The sequence below is a fragment of the Leopardus geoffroyi genome, chromosome C2, assembly GCF_018350155.1.
Source record: "Leopardus geoffroyi isolate Oge1 chromosome C2, O.geoffroyi_Oge1_pat1.0, whole genome shotgun sequence".
Taxonomy (NCBI): Eukaryota; Metazoa; Chordata; class Mammalia; order Carnivora; family Felidae; genus Leopardus; species Leopardus geoffroyi.
The window spans coordinates 9,190,781-9,215,408 of NC_059333.1; the positions used below are offsets into that span (position 1 = coordinate 9,190,781).

Genomic DNA, 24,628 nt, shown 5'->3' on the forward strand with positions numbered 1-24,628 from the left:
GAAATACTTTCCGCCTCTTATCTCAGTAACGCCCCGATGTCTGCCTCAAGTTCTCCATCCTGACCAGCATTATTCTGACCTTTGAGTGGGAACACCACAACTGGCTTCTAACTGGTTTCTTTACTCCCAATTCTGCTGCTGGATTTACCCTCAAAAACAGTGCACTCTGTATCAAAACCTGGAAGTTCTGCATGAACTCAGCCCCTGCATGTGGTACACTAGCCGGAAGTTCACCAGGGCTATCGTTCATTACCCAGCTTCTCCCTCCCACCTCTATTTTCCATCGTGTCCATTCACATATTTACTCCAGTTAACGCCGAACGAATCACAGTTTCTTATACATTCTCATCCTACCCGTCCTTCAAGGCATATTATACAGATGTCCTCCTTGAATTTTCCTCATCTGGGTTTCCCTTCCCATCCCCAGCGAGAGGTCGTCTCTCCTTATGGGCTTCCCAACAGGACCTGATCGTGCCTTTTATGATACTTGTCAACTTCTCGTCAGTAATACGTACATGCCTCACCTTCCCTGTTAAGGCTTAAGCTCATACTGGGCAGTACTCTATGATTCATCTGTGTGTGGCCCCTAAAAGACAAACTATTCTGTATGCAAACTATCTTGTAGACAGGACAGCAATAAACAGCAGGTAAAAAAGAGTGGATATCCACACTATACTGTTAAAAAAAACAAACCAAAAAAAGCACCCGATATTATGCATCCACAACAAAGTCTTTTTGGGGGTCATAGTCTTCTTCGGGTTGTACGAGCATGATCTTGGAGAAACATCAACTAATGCTGCAGACCCATCGCTGCTGCTAACCTGCGCATTATTTCCCTACCGTACGTTAGTTCAACACTCACTTCTTTTTGTAGGTTTTTTCGTAAGTAGGATGCACCACATCTTCATCTTCGGGTTCTTCTGGAACATCACAATTTCTAGTCAGAAAAATCACATGGGAATAACACGTCACCAGCGCCTATTCATACATCTTGAACAGTACTTTCTGCCTTTCCAAAAAGGGTACTACCAACTATATGGTACCTGAACTGTGGGTCAGGGTTATTGGAGCAATACCATTTTTCTGGAAGTTGATCTATTCCATCTGGTAATTTTCGCCACTTTAGACAGGAATCACATTGAACCCATGTCTGATCAGGACGTTTCCTGTAACAAAACATAATATTAGCATGAAAATATGGATGCTAAGTATACTTCATTAGGTCTTCTACATCATTTCCACAGCAAAATGCCTTGATTATTTAATTTGTCCCCGAAATGTCCATGACATAATTATTGTCATACAGCAAATTAAAATTTTTAAGCCACCAATTTTTGTTACCTTCAAAAGATTAAAGCTAACAGGTCAATTTCAACAGACTGGGGCACCTGCATGGCTCAGTCAGTTGAGCGCTCAACTTTGGCTCAGGTCATGACTTCATGGCTCATGAGTTTGAGCTCTGCACCAGGCTCTCTGCTGTCAGCATACAGCCTGCTTTGGATCGCTCTGGATCCTTTGTCTCCCCCTCTCTCTTTGCCCCTCCTCCGCTAGCCAGCACACAAGGTGCACGCGCACACACATACATATACGCTCTCTCTCTTAAAAATAAACGAACATTAAAAAAAAAGAGAGACTTAAATGTCCTACTTAAGAGCATACTATTCAATTTGTTCTCTGATAATAACTCAAAATATTGCAAACACCTTGTTTTGAAATTTATATTAAGTTAGCAATTGCAATGTCCAATCTAGTATATTAATTAGCACAACAAAACACTCAAGTACAGAAAACAGACAAGCTATTACTGTAACTTAAGCAATTTTTAATAACTGTATTACATTTTTAGCCTCTACTATAGCATATCTCTGAATATCTACGTGCATATTCTTTTACTTTATAAAGTGCTTCATAGTTTTATCATTTGAAAATTACAATGATCCTATGAATAATGTAGGTATTCATTTAACATTTAACAATTATTTATTAACAATTCATTTAATCTATGAAGACTGGGGCACCTGGGTGGCTCAGTCTGGTTAAACATCTGACTCTTGATTTTGGCTCGGGTCGTGATCTCATGATTTATGGGTTCAAGCCCCAACTCAGACTCTGTGCTATCAGCAGGGAGCCTGCTTGGGATCCTCTGTCTCCTCTGCTCCTCTCCCACTTGCACTCTCTCTCAAATAAATAAACATCTAAAAAATAGTATTTTTTAAATAAAAAAAAATGAAGACTTCACCTTAATTCCAATAACTTTTTATTTTTATTTTAAGTATTCTTAAGTAATCTCTACACCCCACGTGGGGCTTGAACTCACAACCCCAAGCCCAAGAGTTGCATACCCTTCTGACTGAGTCAGCCAGGTGCCCCTCTACCAACACTTTTTAAATCTAGTTTTTTTAAAACTGCATTTATAGTTAGATAAACTTCAAATAATCTAGAAGTTTATAAAGTAAATACAAGTCTCTTATTTTAGGAACCTACCATTGTTCGTTTTTTTAAACCCTGGCAGAATTTTCTATGCTTAAAAAACTAAAAAAAATAAAACGGGAAATTAATACACTGAATTGCATCTTTTTGTTCTTCATTACACATCTTGGTCATCTTTCCATCAGTACACAGCTATTAGTCATAAATAGAGCTGGTACTGTGTGCTACCAGCTTGTCTAGCATATTTTTAAGTCTTATAACTCTAGGAGGTGAGTGTTACTAAAATGTTCCCATTTTACAAGTGAAAAAGTAAACTTGTAAGAGGCCAAGTAATATGTTCAATGTTGCATCATTATTTAAGCAGAATTACAATCAAAATTCAGGTCTGCTTTAGACTCATGATCCTATTACACAAGACGAAGGTTTTTCAAACAATGAGTACAACCCATTAGTGGATCATGAAATCAATATAATGGGGCAAGACTTGCATTTTTAAATAAGTATCAGAATGTAACATTTGGTAAACACTATTTCATGCATCTTTTGCGAGCATGATGTATAAATGTTTATATTCATTGGTTCATTTCATGGTGTGCTGACTGGAGCTGTAGAACTTACATCTGACTATGGGTTAGTCAAAAGTTTGTGAACACTGTACAATCACTATACCCTCCCCATATCACATCTTGATATTAGAATGGTTGACATTTTTTCATGTACGTACTGAATATCTTCAACTGGCAAATTTAGAGGATATTCTGAATTTTTCTTGACTTTCATTTCATTCCAGTAATCATTCAGCTTTTCTCCTAGTGCTGCTATTGTCAGCCTTAAGAAAGAAAATCATAAAATCAATTTAAGAAAACAAAAAAAAGATAAAGATTACATCTATGTCAAACACAGAGAAAGCACAAACAACCTAGTAATGATTGTGTGGACATTATGGGGGAGAAGGGATGATGACTCCCAAAGGTACAGTGAATAAAGAAGGCTCTTGTGGCAATTTTCTTTAAGGACATTAAGAAGTTCCTAGAGGAGCGCCTGGGTGGCTCAGTCAGTTAAGCGTCCGACTTCGGCTCAGGTCATGATCCTGCGGTTCGTGATTTTGAGCCCCACATCCGGCTCTGTGCTGACAGCTCAGAGCCCGGAGCCTGCTTTAAATTCTGTGTCTCCCTCTCTCGGCCCCTCTCCCGCTCACACTCCCTCTCTCTCAAAAATAAAAAAAAAAAAAAAAAAAAAAAAAAGTTCCTAGAGCAGAGCCAGAGCCAGGACCATCTTTGAAGACACAAATAGTAATATTTTGTGTCCTCTGTTGGGGAAATCTGCTGCAGACCACTTAGTGGGAGAATCGCAGGCTCTGAATTCCAACCCCAACCAATACAAGCTTCAAGTCAGAATAAATGTAGGCAAGCGTTACCAGCAAGTATACTTCAAAATAGCTTCTGTCCCACAATTAAGACTGTCCGTTCTTCCCCAGTAAGACGTTAATAAAAAGCAAATCAATGGGATCTACTGAGATAAAGAACGCTAAGGCCATCCTTAAGCAATCACCTGAGTTCAGCACCTACTCACACACAAGGTACAGTCAGTGTAACATTCTAAATTTAAAATAAAGCTTTCAAACTTGATATTTGTTTGGTTTTTTTTTTAATTTTTTTTTCAATGTTTATTTATTTTTGGGACAGAGAGAGACAGAGCATGAACGGGGGAGGGGCAGAAAGAGAGGGAGACACAGAATCAGAAACAGGCTCCAGGCTCTGAGCCATCAGCCCAGAGCCCGACGCGGGGCTCAAACTCACAGACGGCGAGATCGTGACCTGAGCTGAAGTCGGACGCTTTAACCGACTGCGCCACCCAGGCGCCCCTCAAACTTGGTATCTGAAATTTCATATTCTACACTGGCAGGCTGAATCAGACATTTCTATACCCAACCATTATCTCTCACTAAATTTTCCTCCATGATCACATAACACATAAGCATTCAAATGAAAATGAATCTTCTCTCCCAGATATATCCCCTCCCTGCATCTCATGTTTTCAATCCCTCTTCGTCCCTTTTTCTCATCACCTCTATTCCTTAGTCCAGAAGACTGCACCCATTTCTGCTGAGAATACACCGAGGAGTGGAGCTGCGGGGTCACAGGGGTGTGCATTGATGTTTGGCTCTACTTGATAATCTAACAGTTTTCAAAACTGATCAATTCTCATACCCACTAGCAATGACGAGAGTGCCAACAGCCCTACATGCTCTTACTCATTTTAAATAACTTTTCCATCTCTGCCCATTATGATCAATACTTTTTGCATCTTGTTTTAAAAACCCGCTTACTACTGGTTCTGAAAATTTTCTTGTTTCCATTTTTTGTTTTTGTCTTTCTCATTTAGGTCTAAAGTCCAGCTGGTATCAATTTATTGCTACATCTGAGGCAGGAGCTATATTATCCATACAAACTGCCAATTGACCCAGCATTTTTGGAAAGATGATCATTTTCCCACTACACTATGATGTAATCTTTGTCATAAATCAGGTCATCGAATGTATAAAAAGTGGGGGATTATTTTGGGCTTCTCCATTTCACTAGACTGTTTATCCTTTCATTAATACCACACTTGGTGAATGGCAGCTTTGTAAGTGTTGGTATTTAATAGTATTAAGTTTTCTTGCTTTGTCGTTCTTTAATGATTCTCTTTAAGTATCTTGACTCTTCTGACTTTCCACATAAAGTTTAGAATAAGCCTATTAATATCAACAGCAACACATACTGGCAGGGATTTTTTTAAAAAACTGGAATTATATTTAATTATTTTGGAGAAAAACTGACATTTTATAATATTCAGCCTTCCAACTCTTAAACTTGGTATATCTACTCATTGAGGGCTTTAATTTTACTCCACAATATTTCATAGTTTTCAATTGTATATTGCATATTTTATTTATCCCAAAATCAAGTACTTGATTTTTTTGATACTTAGTAGGACTTTTTAAAAATTTCATGTTCTGGTTTTCAGTCATTGGTAAACAAATGCACTCATTTCTGAATACTTCTTATCCAGCAACCCTAGACTGCATAGTACTTAACTTGTTACTTTATTAATTCTAAATTTGTGGATTATTTTGGACTTTCTATATACTTAATACTGTCTTGTACAGGAAAGTTTTATTTCTTCCTTTCCAACCCTTGTAACTTTCACTTCTTTTTCTTCCCTTATTATTCAAGAATGGTGGATAGCAGATATCCTGGTCTCATCTTCACCCTTAAGGGTAAAGCTATCAATAATTCACCAGTAGGAATGACGCGTGGTGTTCTGTGTACATGCTCCTAATTGCTACTATGCCCTTCCATTAATCGTTTTGTAAGTGTCCCTTTTTTTTTCTAACTTACAAATTTGTGTTGTGATTTATCAAGTACTTTTTCTTAGCTATGAAAATAACCTCTGAGAGTTTTCTTTTCTCACATCAATGTGATGAACTGCATTGATTTTGGAATATTAAAACCACCCATGTCATCTTGGAATATACTCCAACTGGTTTTAATGTATTAATTTTTCTTTTTATATATATCACCGGATGGTATTTGCTATTATTTTAATTAAGATTTTTATATCTTGATAATGAGAGGAATCAACATAAATTTCCCTTCTTGTAATATATTCTTGAGTTGACTAACAAAGTTATGTGCCCTCATAGTATGTTGTAAGTTTTCTAAAAATTGAATCAATTTCAAAGGAATGTACCCGATTCATCTAAGATGGCGAGTAATTGTTCATATTATTCTTCTGATGTTTTTGTGTCCATAGATCTGTAGTCATGTCCTCCTTTTCATTTCTGATAGTGATGATTGCTATTTTCTCTTTTTTTCCCTTTTATTGCCAGATGCTTATAGATTTTACTACTCTTATCAAAGAACAAACTTTGAGCTTTTTGATTTTTTCTGTTATGAACTTGTCTCTCGGCTTCAAATCCAGTCTTCTTTGCTCAGATTTCTGATTCTAAAACTTGATGGTGTAAATATTTATCCTTCGGCAGCCTGAAAAATGTTAAACTGGATTAACAGGGCAATGAACTTGCTAGATGATGACAGCAGGACACATGTCCTTCATGTTCTGGTATGCGGTGTTATTGTTTGACTAGAGTCCAGTGGCCCCCCAGAGGGGCTCTAAGCTGTGTTCTCTAGCTATGCTCTGCCCCCGGCAGCCCACGACCTCCAGCAACAAAGACCAGTTCCAGTGTGCCCACATCCTTGGGCAAAGACAGGTCTCCTCTACAGAACAGCTCCAGCACACCCACACCCTCTGGCAACAGTGGACCACATCTACAGACCAGCACTGGCCAGGCCTTCTATCAAGTTTCTTACCATGGCAGGTAGCTTGTTCCTGTGTTTGTCTCAATCTCTGCTGGGGGGGGTCCTGTCCTAGTTCCTTTATTGTCTATTCTTTTCTAACCACGAGGTAATCGTCTTTCATATCTGCTAGTTCTGGATACCTGTTGTCCTCTTTTACCCCTTCTGGTAATCACCCTCTACTATCTTAGTTAATAATCCTTAGATTAAATTATCCTCATTAAAAAAAAACAGGAGTAGGATCTGCCTCAGGAGTGAACTCTGAATGTGTATTGATTTTCTATATGTGTGTTTCCTAATTCACTGATTTTGCTCTCACCTTTATTATTTTCTTCCTTCCACTTTCTGTTTTGTTTTATTTCTGTTGTATTTATTTGAATAAAGGGCCTGTTGCATTATCTTTATCACAAATGTTCCTATGTTTACATTCTATTCCGTTATACATGCTCAATAGGAAAACTGTGCTTCCTAAAGTTATAAGTCACATTGATGGTCATATTCATCCTATGGCTTCTAACCACTCTTAAAAGATAAGAGTATTTCTTTTTTTTTTTTTTTTTTTTTTTTTTTTAATTTTTTTTTTCCAACGTTTATTTATTTTTGGGACAGAGAGAGACAGAGCATGAACAGGGGAGGGGCAGAGAGAGAGGGAGACACAGAATCGGAAACAGGCTCCAGGCTCTGAGCCATCAGCCCAGAGCCCGACGCAGGGCTCGAACTCACGGACCGCGAGATCGTGACCTGGCTGAAGTCGGACGCTTAACCGACTGCGCCACCCAGGCGCCCCAAGAGTATTTCTGTCTAAGGCTCATAGGACAAAATTACCTTACAGTTCCCAACTAATAAGCACAAAGTGTCAGGACATTACATAATAAATGCTGACACCAAGAAAGCAAGCACACCTCTATATTTTCCACAAAGCTCAGAAATACTTCATCAATAAAGATAGGAGAGAATGTATTCCTACTTGTGATGGAGTAGAATACAATTCCTAGGATGGGAGAAGATGGTTAAATGTGTTTTCTATCCATGCCTCTCACCTACCAATTTCCTTAAAGTTCTATGCTATAAAAACATCCACAAGACAGAAAAAAAAAATTTCAGCTAAGGAAAAGTTATGACAGTATTTCTAAAACTGTAAAAAACCAGTAACTTAAATAGGTAACATACCTGTACTCATTAGTATAGTCAAAATCTTGTTTATTATGAGTTGGCTTTAGGAAATTACACTCTATAATTCCCACCACTCCAACACCCATGTTGTTTGCCTGAAAAAGAAAATAAAATCAGTGTTTTAAGCATAAGACATGATACTCAACATGATTACCCTTCCACAAGGATTTACAATTTGTACGAAACATTTTTCTACATTTTATGTCATGATTCTTAGAAAATTTCAATTGAAAAGTAGTGTCTCGTAGATAATTTTACTTTTCTAGAAGTTAATTCCCAAATATATTAGAGCCTTCCTCCAAAACACTTTCACCGTTGTCAAATATCCATTTAGACAAGTATTACCCCCAATTTTATCCAAGAGAAACAGACCACCTCTACTGGGATGTATTTCTTACATAGCAGAAACCACAACTAACTCCTTTCTATATCCACAAAGACTAGCAAAGACTCTAGCAATAATATGCCAAAAGTTTGCTGGATAAAAATTAAAATCATTTATCCAAAGTTACACATCTAGTTGTTAATGGTGATGGAATAAAAACCTACGTCAGTTGAAGTCCAGTTATTTTAAAAATGCTACTAGCTAAAATACTGAACTCAAAATATATGAGTCACATATTCTGATTACCTATGTGTGATCAGCAAGTGTATTTTACTCACAATTGTAGCAGAGTCTACAAAAGGAAAAAGTGGAAGAATATATAACTTACGTAGCGAAAATGTTCATAAACAGAGCAACTATAGAAGAAACCATGCAAAACTAACCATAATCCCACTCTACCAAAACCATCAGTGGTTTGTCTCATTCGATCAGTAAACCACAATAGCCTTCAATGTGTGGGTCCTGTTTGCCTCCTTTCGAGCCTCATCTTCTTGCCTCTCTCCCATTACTCTCGCGACTTAACATCTGCCCCCAGGCAGAGCAAACTACTCCCTTACTGAGGTCATGTTCTCAGAAGCCTCTTTCCCTTCCTGGGCAGATATTTTTCTCTGCCTGGGAAACCCTTGCCAGACTTTCAACACAGTAACATCAACTAAGACTCCATCACCATGCTCTCCAAAAAGCTTCTTCTGATGCTTCCGACTTGTACTACAGTCCCCTCACCAGAAAGAGCTCTGAGAGCATGCTCTGTACCTTACCATCTTTTTATTCTGATCATCTAGCATGGCAAATCCTATCAAATATCTGACACCTATTTAAAAACTGTTTATTGAGTTCAAAGAATGCAAATACTATAAGGCAAATCCATCACCTGGTAGAGAAAAATAAAAGTTGGCTGTAAAAGCCTATTTTTTTACCAGGTCAAGCTTAACCAGAAATTATACACAATGCAAACATAATTGGGTTGGAAAAATGGGCTGTGTACCTTACTTTGGTCATTTCATCAATGATAAAAGAAAAAAATAATTCACATTCTGTCACAGATACACGGTTTCTTTTGAAAACCAAAGCACCTGAGAAATAAGGCTTGGTACCAAAAATGAATTTCCAATTACCAGTGAAATTTAGTGACTTTAATTATAGAATACTTCTGTTGAAAATTACTAGTTGGATTATAAATGAAAATTAGTTTTTTAAATGTGATTGATACTGCATATCATGGTTGCCATATTTCTGTATTTATTCATTTTTTAATGTTTTATTTCTTTGAGAATGAGACAGCATGAGCTGGGGGAGGGGTGGGGGGGGGGAAGAGAGAATTCCAAGCAGGCTCCAACACAGAGCCCAACAAGGGGCTCAATCCCATGAACCATGAGATCATGACCGGAACCAAAACCAAAAGTTGGATGCTTAACTGACTGAGCCTCCCAGGTGCCCCTCTACATTTATTTTTTGACTGAAATTAGTGGTTACCAAGAAGAGCCCAACAAAGTTTATTTACTTTTGCAAAAATGCTATATTCGGGACTTGTGTCGATGTAAAACATGTAACAGAGTTACAACCCTTACTACATAATATTGAAGATGAACCCACACTATTATACTGTGTAGAGCTCACATCATTCTACAAAGAATTTAGAATGAAATAAGATGAACAGAAAATGAAAACCACAGAACTGGAAAACAAAATATGCCTAGACATAAAACCTTTAACAAACTTGATTTTCAGAACTTACCACTCAATTCTTAACACATACACCCCCAAAAAACCTTTCTGTGAAAACATGTTTAAGGATGAACAAACAAGCATAGTGTGGGTAATGTTCATCAACCTAAATTGAATTCTACAACAACGGAAGTGGTTTAGGAGGAAGGCCTAATATATTTAGGAATTAACTCCAGAGAAGTACTCACCTATATGATCCTGTTTTTCTGGCTATTGAGTCAGGACTAAATAAAACCAATTTCATCCCAGAAATAATCACGGATCCATATCCAGATGCAGTCAAAAGATCTGCATCCGGGCCTAAGATCCATACTCATTTTAGGTCTGGCAAGTTACCTAACTTATTGGCCCCAATTTCCTCAACTGTAAAACAGAGATAAAATATTCTGTCCCCCTCGTAAGATTATTTGGACCAAATGGGAAATACAAAAGTATTTTAAGTTCAAGTGCCATACCAACATCATTAAACACATTGACACTTAAGTTATTACACAAAGCATGTTATTTCACATTTGACCCAGTAACATGGTATTTTAACTTTATAAAAGATATTTTCAGATCTACAGCTTACCCTTAACTGACATCCAACTTTTTCATAAGCTTTGATGAGTCTATTTCTGTGATACATCATTATCCCATAATGGTCTTTATTTCTGCAGTTGAATCCAAATGTAATTCTCACTGTTTTAGTCTTAAATGTTAAGGAAAATTCTGAACATGCCACCTCACTTCCTTCAAATCATCCTAAGTCATTTTTCAATGAATCCCAAAGTGCATAAAAAAGGGCAAAGTTGGAGAGGACTCCATACCAGAATAAAAGGAGAAAGGGGGAAGAGGAATACACTTTATTAATGTGTCTTTATATGGCATCATAAAAAGGCAGATAAAGGATACTAAAAACTTGGGTCGATAAACATCACGTTCAATGTAGGCAAGACTCTTTGAAACCAGCTGTGTCTTCACCTTCTGTCCACGTAATATTATCTGCATTCTTGGCTTTAGATACAATATACTGCAGTAAGCCTGAAAAGACACACAATAATATCTGTCTTTTCCAAATAATTACCCACAAATGTGTTCAACTTTACTGATATATGTATTTAGGAAGAAAGCTATGACCTCGCTTTGATAAAGGACCCATGAACTCTTCAACAATACAGACTATAAAGCTGTTATTGGCTAACATTTGATTGCTCTTCTTTAAAAATGAAACTCAATATACTAAAGCCAGAGAAATGGTTTGCAGAAAACAATCTATTGACCTATACAAATGCCATATTAAATTGCAAATAAACTTTTCAAAAAGTTACAAAACGGCGCATGTGGTATGATCTCATTTTAATTTTTTTTTAATGCACAGATGTACAAAAAAAGGGACTATATTTTCTGACTCTTCTGTCAAATATATATATTGCTATACATTTTAATTTTTGTTAATGTTTATTTTTGAGAAAGAAAGAAAGCGAACAGGCGCGGGGCAGAGAAAGGGAGACACAGAATCCAAAGTAGGCTGAGCTGTCAGCACCGAGCCCGACATGGGACTCAAACCCACCAACCGTGAGACCATGACCTGAGCCAAAGTCAGTTGCTTAACTGACTGAGCTACCAAGGCACCCCTACTGCTATTATATTTTATTTACTATTTTTTAAATTTTCTTTCTTAATGTTTATTTATTTTTGAGAGAGAGACAGAGAGCGAGTGAGCGCACAAGCAAGAGAGGGGCAGAGAAAGGGAGACACAGAACCCTAAGCAGGCTCCAGGCTCTGAGGTGTCAGCACAGAGCCCGACGCAGGGCTCAAACCCACGAAGTGTGAGATCATGACCTGAGTGGAAGTCGGACACTCAACCAACTGAGACACCCAGGTGCCCTGATTGCTATTATATTTTAAAAGTAGCAATACATTTTATTTAGGCAAAAATGACAAAAAATCTAATACAGACAAAAGGGTCTATTATATACTTCAAAAGGAAAATATCATAAATAATATACCAACACTTATGCTGAGTAAATAAGCTTAGTTTTTTTCAATTTTTTTTCAAAATTGAGTTGTAACAATCAGCAGGAATCTAAATGTGTTTTCAATTTTTTTTTTTTAAGTTAGTTTGTCTATCTATCTATTTAATCTCTATACCCAATGTGGGGCTTGAACTCACGACCCTTGAGATCAAGAGTTGCATGCTCTTCCAACTGAACCAGCCAGGCACCCATTTTCAACTCTTTTTTTTTTTAAGGGAGAGAGAACTCGCAAGTGGGAGAGGGAAGAAAGGGAGAGGGAGAAGGAAAGGGAGAGGGAGAGGAAGAAAGAGAATCCCAAGCAGGCTCTGCGCCAACACAGGGCTTAGATCCCATGACCTTGAGATCATGACCTGAGCCACACCATCTACTCTGACTGCCTCTGGACCTGTTTCATAAGTGAGCAAGATTTTCATACTTCAATAATGTTTTGGGGTATATCAAGGAATACTTAAATATCTTCCATTGTAACTGTTAAGATCTCCAAAAGTTACATGGTAAACCTATAAATGTCAAAGGTATCCTCAGCTTGGGGGTTATGGAATAATCTCAGCACAAAAGGTAAAGGGAAAAGTCAGTATTATATGTCTTATCACAGTGAATAAAAAAAAAATTCTTTTTATATCCTACTGTTATTTGATTATTAATTTCTTCAATCTTAAAAACATATTCATTTCTAGGTCTAATGTCAAAGGTATTTATCACAAAACTGTATTAATACATAGGATCTGTAGTCTATAAATACAGGATACATTATATATATATATATATATATATTTTATATATATTTTAAAAAACAATTGGTATTTTTGATTGAATCACTCACTATGGCTACCATAGGACATACTGATTCTAGGATTCCCAATTCAAATAATGGAACCACGCAGTGAAAGAACTACAAGTGCTATTAGACCTGATGACTTTGCAGTTAAAAAACCATTTTCTGAGCCAAATACAACCACCAATGCGCTCATGAAAAGTTAAATAAATTGGTTCTGAGACACTTTCACTGACAGCATTTATAACATAAGCAGAAAATGTAATTTCCATCATTTGCTGATTTTCCCACGTCCAGAAAGAGTTGAATACATACCCTCAGGGAATAGTCACTCTCAGGGGCAATTTGGTCCATCCTTTCTTGTTTCTTGTACCCCTTCTTCCCTGTTGTCTCATCCAAATCTTCAGGAATTCTGATGTCATATTTATCCTTATCAAAATCAAACTCTGTTGCGCTTTTGTAGCTATAAAAACAATTTTTTGAAGGAGGCAAATTTTACCTTCACGGCAAGATAAGCAAATACACTGCTAACAAAACAAAACACCTACCCACGGTAGATGTCCTGGTTGGGGGTGGGGGGGAGGGAGACAAAAGCAAGGGAAAAATGAAAGAACAGGAATCCAGAAAGAGGCAGAAAAACTGTATTCACCCTCACACTGCTGGTGGGAATGTCAAATGGTAGAGCCACTCCAAAAACATTCTGGCAGTTTCTTAAAAAACTAAACAGGCAACTACCATATGAGCCAGCAATTACACTCCTGAGCATTTACCTTGGAAAAAGGAAGATTACATTCCATGAAAACCTGTGCATAAATGTTTACAGCTGTATTTGTAATAACCCCAAATGGTAAAAATCCAGGTGTGCTTGAACTAGTGAATGGTTAAACACGGTGGTCCACGTATACAGTACAACACTACTCAGCAAGGAAAAGGGAGCAAATTACTGACACACACAAGAACCCAGATGCATCTCCAGAGAAATATGATGAGTGAAAAAAGCCAATCCCAAAAGGTTTCACACTGTAGGATTCTATTCATATGACATTCTCAAAATGACAAAGTTACAGAAATGGAAGACGTGTTAGAGGTTGTCAGGGATGAAGGAGGGAGTGGGTGTGGATACAAAAGGCCAACATGAGAGATCACTGTGGTGATGAAAATGTCCCGTATCTTCACTCTACCAATGTCATTATCAACACTACTGCACTACAGTTTTGCAAGATGCTGCCACTGGGGGAAACTGGATGAAGGGTACACGAGGTCCATTATTTATGCACAGGAATGTACAAGTATCTCAAAATAAAAAGTGTAAATAAAAAAAAAAAGAGGGGAGTGAGGATGGGAGGGGCATGAAAGAAAAAGCAAGAAAAAGGGGAATACGGGAGATCAGAAAAGATTTAAAGTGAAAGTATTTTAGGCTTACCACTCAATTTGTGCTTTATTCATATCATTCTATGTGTCTAGGTATCAACATTAACACATTCATCCAAAGTTTAAAAAAAAATCTTATTTGCAAATGATTTTATCCTCACAAGGATACAAAACCTTAACAATCCAGAGGCCTCATCCACGTTACTTTTGTCACCAGATGTTAAGTCATGCTTAGCTTTAAGTCACGGACAAAGACTTCTCTACCTAACTTACACAGGTCGGGGCTCGTCAGGTGAGATATTATCTTCCCATTTCTTTTGTTTGTTTCTTTTTGAGGAGAGGGACAGAATAACAGAAAGTGAGAATTGGCCTCTCTGGATACTGAATATGCAGGGCTAGGAAATTTAGTTTTAATAATATGAAACTACCTCGAGTTGAAGCCAAAGTGGCCTCAATAAAACACCCATGGAAAAGACAAATCATGACCTATGCCAAAAAATGAGTACCTTCCCAAGTATTTCTATTCTGTACGACCACGGATCAATAGAACACAACTCTTTTTGCACAAACAGTTCACCTCCCACACACGTAATCACTGGTTCAGGTCGATATTTACCTTCTAAGGTTCCAAATGATGATCCTTGTCCCCTTCTTACCCATAATAGCATCAAGTTCTGCCAGTAATTTCTGTTCCGTAGAAAACAGAGAATGTTCCAGAATTGCTGCAAGGCTTGCTTTGGATTCTGCTAAATTTATCATCTGTCGTATATCCTAAGTTAAAGACTTAGAACAGCAACATATTTTTCACAATTGAAGTACGCGAACTCAAATTTCGGTAACAACAACAAAAAACTATTTCCTAAATTAATATCTAAGTTTTGAAATTACAGTCTGACTTCAGATGAACACCAAGAAAGATGAAGTAGAAGCAAGTTTATTATGATTCCTAATTTCATAGTTCCTAATATCTGAATGTGTTTTATAAAGACACAGAGGACATTTTCCTAAAGATATCTTGCTTCTCACGGTCATTAGGGGAAATTCCAAGGCAGACCACACATCTTATTAGATATGATACAACTGAAATACAGAGGAGAGCTACAGGAAGCTGCACACAGAACACAGCCACCTTGCGTTAGGAGTTTCTAAGGCACAATTCCAACGGAAGAGAGAAAGGGACAAAGGGCTGCCTCAGATGTTAAGAGGCAATGGACTGGAACAAGAGCTACAATGCACACTGTGATTGAAAAATGAGAATCGAGAGGAGGGCAAAAGGAGGGAATGGTTCACAATATTTCTTCAGAGTTTCTCCACAGTTTCTATTTCAAAATCAAAAGGATATGGTGTTTGTTGAATGCCACAATTGGGACAACAACATGTTCTGCTTTTATGACTTCCAAGTAGGTCTGAGACAAGAAGCCCACACTCATGCTTTCTCCGTTTTTGGTAAATACAATTGCATCTTTACCCAAACGCATAGAACCTGACTTGAAGCCATTCCCATACAAGCCAACTGGGACGTGACCATTCATGGTGACTTTGTCACTGAAGCCAAAGCTAAAAAGAAAACAAAAAGGATTTTTAAAATAAGTACGTATAATCTTCATTTTCTTAATTCAAAACCTGTAACATCAAGTAAAAAACCTGGGTGTAAATGTTAGACTCAGCCTTTCTAGTTGCATTTTGAGGTGTTTCCCCATCTTTGAAAAGAAGAAAACTAAACCCACGCTGCAGGGCATAAGGGTGACACACGCTGAACCAGGAGGAGCTCCTTGCCTGGCACACCCTGTCCCAATGGCTGAGTTCTCAGGCGGGCTCCTGGGACCCTTGAGATTTCACCCCACGGTATTTTAGATATGTCTAAATGTGAACGATTTTCTGAATCTGAGCAAGCCCACTGCGGTATGATTACTAACGGCGCCAAGTGGAGTTTCTGGCAACGCAACATGTATTTGAGAGACAGCGGAAAGGGCTTGGCTGCCACATTTCTCTACTCCGTATACCTGGACTACGTACCTCAGTTTCCCTTTCAGGCACATATGGCTGCATACTGACATCGTATTCTACGACCCTAGAGTCCAAGGCTTTGTGACTATTTTATCTTGCTTCCTTACACTCTGAATCCCTATAAAATTACTCCCCACCAAAAGTGGCATTTTATTGGCAATACTGGCTAAAACTAATTAACGCTAGACTGTAAATAACTGCCATCAGTGTTACCACTCTAAAGGAATGGTGGAATTTTAGGTAAGTCAGACATGGTGGGGGAAGGGGAGGATGGTAGGGGTTGTCTAATAATCAGCAGAAGATGATGGGAAGACTTGAGAGCACACAGGGCACTGTGGGTACCACATGTGTTTAAAAAACAAAAACTACAGGCGATTAAGTATGACACCGGAAACCCCTGGGTAAAAGCAAGGTTTTCAAGAAATGTGACACTTTGACATACCTTAGCATTTTGTGTAATTTATCTGAAGTCATACCATTCCCATTATCAGTGAATGTCAAGCATATATGGTCATTTATCACCGTTTTGTCAATCCATATCTGTTTAGCGTTCACATCGGGATCGTAAGCATTATCTGAGAAACAAAAGTTTTGAGAAACTCTAACTTTGCATTTTGAAAGAACAATCAGTTCAGTAAAAGCCTTTAACAGGCAATCTATTTTTCAAAATTTTTAAAAACCGCAATGCTTAGGGAACTCCTAAGACTTGAAAACACGACCCTAAACCGTACCTTGCTGTACGTGATTCATTCACCGATCAATACAGAGTTAACTCTCTCCAAAGCCCTCCATTTGTTACACAGAGAACAAAGATTGGTACCGACTGTACTGAAAAAGTACAAACGAGAAGAATCACCGCGCCAAATCGATGATCAAGACAGGGAGGTCTTCTTCTGTCCGAAGAACCAGCCCGGCTATCGAGTGAGAAACTGAGAGCTGAGTAGCACTACACGTTGAGGCGGAGGGAATGCCACGAGTTACTGAATAAATTAGAAAGCAGTGATGTTTTCTGCTAAACTGGACACACAGACGAAGGTTCACCTTCTACACCATTGTTCAAATTGTGGCCCTCTCAATCTAACCAAAGTTTCTGGTGGCTTTTATATTTCTACGATCTCTGTACAGATCCTCACTTAACACTCTTGTTTAGCAAACACTCTTGTTTGTCTCAGAATAGGGAAGGAGGAAGGAATATGAAAGAAAGAAAGAAAGAAAGAAAGAAAGAAAGAAAGAAAGAAAGAAAGAAAGAAAGAAAGAAGGAAGGAAGGAAGGGGAAAGAAATGTGAAAAAAAATGTCAACAGAAGCAGTAATAACATCAGCTTTCAAACTAAGTTCCACTGGAATATCCCTGACTAAAATTACTTTCTGAGGTATTTTGAAATCTTTAGGACTGAACACAAATAATGGTTCTCAAACTATCCTTCCATAAGGGAGCCTACAATTAAAATAAAATAATCTTTTTAATCAGCCACTTCAGGAAAAACACTCTCCTGCATGAATCTTCCAGAGGAAAAAATCATGACCCATCATGCAAATGTGATCCCAGTCGTGCCTCTTTTCTCCTGCTCATTAAAACACTAATGTAGTTTTACATTATTTAATAGTGTACTTAATACACTATTAAAATACAATTCTATAGCCAATCATTCTATTGGAGGAAACAATAACTTATTACCACAAATCAAACGTAACATTAATCCCCCTACTTGCTAACATCAGAAAAACCCATTGTTACACATATTTCCAACTATTAAACACCACAATTCCCATTTTTGCAATAGATCAATTTCTTTTATAATCATAATTATACTACTTTCAACATGTTTTATGAATTTGGCAAAATATTTTAATACTAATACAGGGAAAGTTGAGGAACAATTAATTTGACATTGATTTGAATAGCTGTTATACTAGATAACCTTTACCAATGGTTATCATTCAAGATGTTTTATTAAACAGCACATTTGCATATTATTTTGCAATAAAGTTTTTTAAAACTTCACTTACAAGCAACAGATTATACATGAAATGTCAATTTTACATACCTATTAATTCAGCAACTGCACTGAATGGCCAAGTGTGACTAGTAGAATTTGTATGTAAAAACTTCGGGCAAAGCTGAAACAAACCAATGATTCATGTAAATTAATTCAAGTCTTACTTTTGAGACAGAAACCAATATAATTTTCTGTCCCTGTATTAAACAATTCTGGGACCAAGTAAAACTTATAGCTGCTTGCTTCAGGATAGACGTGGAAGATGTAACCGAGAAATAAGATTCTTGGAAGGCTGTGTGAAACTACTGAATAGTTCACTCATCAAGACTTGCCTCAAAACTCTTGCCTCCTTGGGTCCACCATTCCAAAGCTATGATATCGTAAACTGCCCAATCAGAAAGTTACCCCCCTTACAAGACTTACCTCAAAATTACTGTGAAAACACAACTAAGATCTTGCCAATCGGGTGTTTTCTCCTGAGTGCGTTAGGCTTAATAAACTTAACTTCACAGGGGCACCTGGGTGGCTCAGTCGGTTAAGTGTCTGACTTCGGCTCAGGTCATGATCCCACGGTTCGTGGGTTCGAGCCCTGTGTTCAGCTCTGCGCTGAACGCTTGCTCAGAGCCTGGAGCCTGCTTTGGATTCTGTGTTTCCTTCTCTCTCTGCCCCTATCTCACTTGTGCTCTCACTCTGTCTCTCAAAAATAAATAAATGTAATAAAAAAATTTTTTAAATAAACTTCACATATTAATCAACAGGCTTTTCTAGTGCTCTTTTGGAAAATCAATATTTGATACCTTATTATTTACTCCAAGTTCATTACAGTTAAAACTGCAGGAGTGGAGTAATATACATTTATCAACCATTTTTACAGAATGTCAAAAGAAGTTCAAGTGAAACAAACGTTACTGATTTCCAAGGATTTTAGGTCTGATTTTATTCACAGTAATACAGTATAGAAGACTACAGCAATCAACCTCATGCTATAGAGGATTCTCCAAAAGTCCTTAGAAATACAGGTATCAAATGTATAAAAATGTACAAGCGGCTTTGAAAGTCCGAGGCTGGAAAATTTAAATATGCAGAGAATTTCCACGCAATGGGTATTTTATGTTCCTTTAAAACAGATCAGCTCACATTTAAAGGAAAAAAAGAGAGTGGACACTTTATTTAAGATAAAGAGCTCTGGAAATAGGATGAGATTATACATCAACCCAGCTGTGTTTGCAGTGTTCAGCTCCCGCCACAAGGTGTCAGAAAGAGGTCGACTTTTCCTCTATCTGCACTAGACTTTAAACAATCCCCAAGCATTCATTCACCATCAGCCTGAAGTACACATGTGAGAAATGAAATTCTGTAGACGAGCAGTCTTCAGACGGGAGCAGGGCACACATTCATGTAATGTGGAATGCAAGTAACTCAGACTTTCTACAGCATACATTACAACGAGTTTTTAATAAAAATCAATTTCCAGATCTTCACCCTGCACAAGAGACCTTTTCTCAAATTAATCTACCTGAGGACCGTGCCAGGACCAGCCATCAGGAGGCTCTTCACATCCCAGCCCCTCCCCCTGAGCAATTACCAGGCTACCAGTTGCAGAAGAACGGTACAGTCCTCACCTGTTCTAATTTTATAAAGGGGCAGGGCTTTAGAGAGTGAAACCACTACCAAAGGAGAGGATTAATTAACCACCAAAATCCCTTAGAGCATTTATCTTTGCTCTATTTTATACATTCTGTTAGACGTGAAGTCTGGAGTTAGAAATGGTACATTTTGAATTTTAGATGTATGAACAGAATGTGATAGTGGTAATGTCAATTTTCATGTAATGTCTTCAGCCTACACATCAGTTCCAAACTGACACAGCACACATCGTTCTTGAGCAAGAATCCCAGGCGAGCAAAGCAAAGGCGGCATCAGTAAGAAATAATGAATAGCAAACAGTGGCTTTCTGGATCTCTAAACATAAGCAATTATTGTCAGCTATTCTTTAAAAAAATTTTTTTAATGTTTATTTATTTATTTTGAGAGAGAGGGAGAGAGACAGCAAATGTGCAGGTGGGGGAAGGGAAGGAGAGACAGGGAGAGAGAGAATCCCAAGCAGGCTCTGCACTGTCAGCACACAGCCCAACGCGAAGCTCAAACTATGAGATCGTGACCTGAGCTGAAATGAAGAGTCAGATGCGTAACCAACTGAGCCAGCCAGGCGCCCCTCACCTATTCTTAATTCTCAGCTCTATGTTGAGAACATGTCATTAGCTAGGAGGGCGGGAAAAACACCCTGGGGCAGCCAAAGCAGTAATAGATAGACACACACACACACGCACACACACGCACACGCGCGCTGACACGTAGAACAGAGTATGCTTAACTAGGTAGGTGTGTGATCTTGGGCAAGAAGCTTAACCTCTGTGCCTCAAGTTCTGTCATCTATAATAATGAGGATGACAATCATATCAGCTTACCAGGCTGTTAAGAATATTAAGTAACTTAATATTTGTAAAACGCTCAGGAGACCAACAGAAACATAGTAAGCACTGTGTGAGTTCTTTAAAAAAAAGTTAAGTATTCCTTAACGACACAACTGAGCTCATATAAAAATAAAAATGAAGAAAATCCTTAATGGCTTCAAGTAAAGAAGGAATTAAAAATAAGATTTGATAATGAGGATGCAATGAGTGACTGGAATACAAAGGTTTTGGTTTTAATTGTGACTCAGAGATAGATTTGGAAGTAAATGCCCCTCTCCCCACTCCTCTTCCCCTCCATTAGCAGAGGAGGGGTGGAAATCTGCTTAATGGGAAGCCTGTCTGTTTGGATCTGGATGCTTAAAAAAAAAAAGTGTAACACGAAGTTCTGTAAAAAGAGGCATGCCTTCGCTTGGGTTAAGTGTTTCAATTTATATAACCTGCAGAACCACTATGGAGACACAGCCTCAATCTGACAGCACACGATTCCCTACGTCATTATTTAGGGGAATATTTTGAGTACACAATCTAAAATAACATTTAAGGGAACAATCCACCAGGAGAAAATGTTAGCAGGCAAGACACACTAGTACTAGACATCACCCCCACCCCCAAACAGTAGGAAACACGCACAAAAAACCAAGATGCTCTGAAGATCACACAGATTTTTTAAAGAATCAATATAACTTTTAGAATCAGGGCGCCTGGGTGGCTCAGTCCTTAAGTGTCAGTCTTTGGCTCAAGTCATAATCTCGCGTTTTGGGAGTTCAAGCCCCTCGTCGGGCTCTGTGCTGACAGCTCAGAGCCTAGAGCCTGCTTCAGATTCTGTCTCCCTGTCTCTCTGCCCTCCCCCCACTTGCACTCTGTCTCTCTCTCTCTCTCTCTCTCTCTCTCTTAAAAATAAATAAACGTTAAAAAAATAGCATCAGGGGCGCCTGGGTGGCGCAGTCGGTAAAGCGTCCGACTTCAGCCAGGTCACAATCTCGCGGTCCGTGAGTTCGAGCCCCGCGTCGGGCTCTGGGCTGATGGCTCAGAGCCTCGAGCCTGTTTCCGATTCTGTGTCTCCCTCTCTCTCTGCCCCTCCCCCATTCATGCTCTGTCTCTCTCGGTCCCAAAAATAAATAAACGTTGAAAAAAAAAATTAAAAAAAAAAATAGCATCAACAAATAGTCACAAATTTAAAAAATCAGTTAAATATATAAAACTTTTTGGAAGCCTGAACACATAGAGTGTTCACTTAGGCTCCCAACTGAAATTGCTCTGTAATGAAGGGAGGAAAAAAGGGAATAAACCCAGAAGAACAAAAACAATCAGAGAAATGATGGATAATAGTACATAGAATAGTCCGTGGTTTGGATAATGACAACTGATTTAATAGCCTGTAAAAAGCGAAGTCTGAAACCTATAGGAGAGGGGAAACAAAACAAGAAGCAGACCAGGAAGGAACCTTGGCAGAACTCCAGAAAGCCTCAGGAATTAGACTTTTGTGGCTCTGAAGTCAAAGGTACCAGAGGCTGTATGAAAACAAGACAGGTTTGGGGCGCCTGGGTGGCTCAGTCAGTTAACGGTCTGACTTTGGCTCAAGTCATGATCTCACGGGTTGGAGCCCAATTGTGGGCTGGCTCTGAGCTGACAGTGCGGAGCCTGCTTGGGATTCTCTCTCTCTGCCCCTCCCCTGCTTGTGCACGCCCTCTCTCTCTCTCTCAAAATAAACAAACATAGAAGAAAAAGAAAGAGAAGGAGAATAAGAAACAGTAAAGACTCCCCCCACTCCCCACCCCCGTTCCTTCTTTCATCCTGCAACTACTCTAAGCAACCCAGCAGAAAGCGGGCAGTCTGTTTTCTGGAGCAAGTGATGATGGCAGCTCAGAGACAACGAACATAGGTGGGTTAAAGGCAAGTCAGCAGACAGCCCAGAAAAAAAACCCTCACATATATGGCCAAATGGTCTTCCACAAGCGTGTAAAGACCACTCAATGGGGAAGGGACAGTCTTTTCAATAAACAGTGCTGGGAAAGCTAGATATCTACACACAAAAGAATCAAGTTGCACGTTACCTCACATCATACGGGGGGGGGGGGGAATTAAAATGGATCAAAGATCTAACATAAAGAGTTAAAACTATAAAATTCTTAGAAGAAAGCACAGGGGAAGAGTTTCAGGACACTGGATTTGGATCTTGGATAGGACACCAAAAGCACAGGAAACAAAAAAATCAATTGTACTGTATCAGAATTTAAAACTTCTGCACATTAAAGGATACAACCAACAAAATGAAAAATCTATGGAATGGGAAAAAATCTGCAAGTATGTGGTACAAGGTTAACATCCAGAACACATAAAGAACTCCTACACGAATCAACACCAAAAGGACTAAAATCCTAAATAGTTGACAAAGGACCTGGATATTTCTCCATGGATGGTACACAAATGGCCACTAAATACAAGAAAAGATGCTCAACATCACTAATCATTAGGGAAATACAAATCAAAAGCACCATGAGGTACCACCTCACACTCATTAGGACGGTATTATAAAAAAATTTTTTTAATGTTTATTTATTTTTGAGAGAGACAGAGAGAGAGAGAGAGAGAGAGAGAGAGAGAGAGAGAGAGAGCATGAGCAGGGAAAGGACAGAGAGAGGGGGAGATAGGGAGAGAATGCGAAGCAAGCTCCAGGCTCTGAGCGGTCAGCACAGATGCACTGGATGCAAAATTCCTCTCTAGAAAATAGAATAATTTCTAAAAGCTCCATTTGGTTCTTTTACAAGTTGTGCATGGGGCTCGACCTCATGCACCGTGAGATCATGACCTGAGCCGAAGTTGGACACTCAACTGACTGAGCCACCCGGGTGCCCCAGGATCGTATTATAAAAGTAAACACAGAATTGTCATGATCCAGCAATTCCACCGCTGGGTATATACTGAAAATAAATGAAAGCAGGATCTTGAAGAGATTATTTGTACACCCGTGTTTATAGCAGCATTATTCACAACAGCCAAAAGGTGGAAGCAACATAAATATCCATCAACGAATGGATAAACAAAATGTGGTATATTCATACAAGGGAGTATTTTTCAGCCTCAAAAAGATACCTTGACACATGCTACAGCTAACCACCTTGAGGACATTATGCTAAGTGAAATAAACCAGTCACAAAAAGGCAAATAATTCATGACTATACTTATATGAGACCTACAGGAGTCAAATTCACAGATAGTAGAATGGTGGTTGCTAGGGGCTATGGGAAGGGAAATGGAGAATTATTTTTTAATGGGTACAGAGTTTAAGTTTTGCAAGATAAAAAGAGTTCTGGAGACTGTACAACAAAGTGAATATATCTGAAGATTTTTTTTTTAAATGTTTATTTTAGAGAGAGAGAGAGAGAGCGAGCGAGCGCATACGCATCTGCACATGCATGTGGTGGGGAGGGGCAGAGAGAAAGAGAGACTGAGGATCCAAAGCGGGCTCTGCGCTGACAGCAGAAAGCCCGATGCGGGGCTGGAACTGACGAGCCCTGAGATCATGATCTGAGCCGAAGTCGGACGCTGAACCGACTGAGCCACCCAGGTGCTCCACGATGTGAATGTATGTAACACTACTAACTTGTACACTTAAAAATGATTAGGATGGTAAATTTTATGTGAAGTGTATTTTGCCACAATAATAAACAAAGAGATAAATACCAAGTCAGCACACTGAACAATGTGACACGCCTCCTTTCCCTAGCTGAGCTTTCAGATGAGCTACCAACCAGAATTATATATGCCATGACAAGAGACTAGATGCAAAATTCCTCTCTAGAAAACAGAATAATGTCTAAAAGCTCCATTTGGTTCTTTTACAAGTTGTGTCAAGCCCTTCTGGATAGCATCTTATTTTTGTTGTTCCCACTTTTTAAAAACTTTTAATAATGTTTATTTTATATTTTGTT

The 24,628-nt window shown here is 38.6% G+C and overlaps 1 protein-coding gene across 1 annotated transcript in view; it reads right to left on the reverse strand.

The window, feature by feature from the left end:
* The window catches only part of MORC3 (MORC family CW-type zinc finger 3), a 41,906-nt gene that overhangs the window by 13,228 nt on the left and 4,050 nt on the right, over positions 1–24,628 (reverse strand). Inside the window, exons 2-12 of the mRNA XM_045501428.1 lie at positions 18,271–18,343; positions 16,667–16,799; positions 15,560–15,774; positions 14,834–14,981; positions 13,162–13,309; positions 10,948–11,076; positions 10,625–10,744; positions 7,941–8,038; positions 3,155–3,259; positions 1,044–1,166; positions 863–937 (exon numbers count right to left, since the gene is read on the reverse strand). Coding sequence (XP_045357384.1) covers positions 863–937; positions 1,044–1,166; positions 3,155–3,259; positions 7,941–8,038; positions 10,625–10,744; positions 10,948–11,076; positions 13,162–13,309; positions 14,834–14,981; positions 15,560–15,774; positions 16,667–16,799; positions 18,271–18,343 — 1,367 coding nt within the window. The remainder of the gene's footprint in view (positions 1–862; positions 938–1,043; positions 1,167–3,154; positions 3,260–7,940; positions 8,039–10,624; positions 10,745–10,947; positions 11,077–13,161; positions 13,310–14,833; positions 14,982–15,559; positions 15,775–16,666; positions 16,800–18,270; positions 18,344–24,628) is intronic.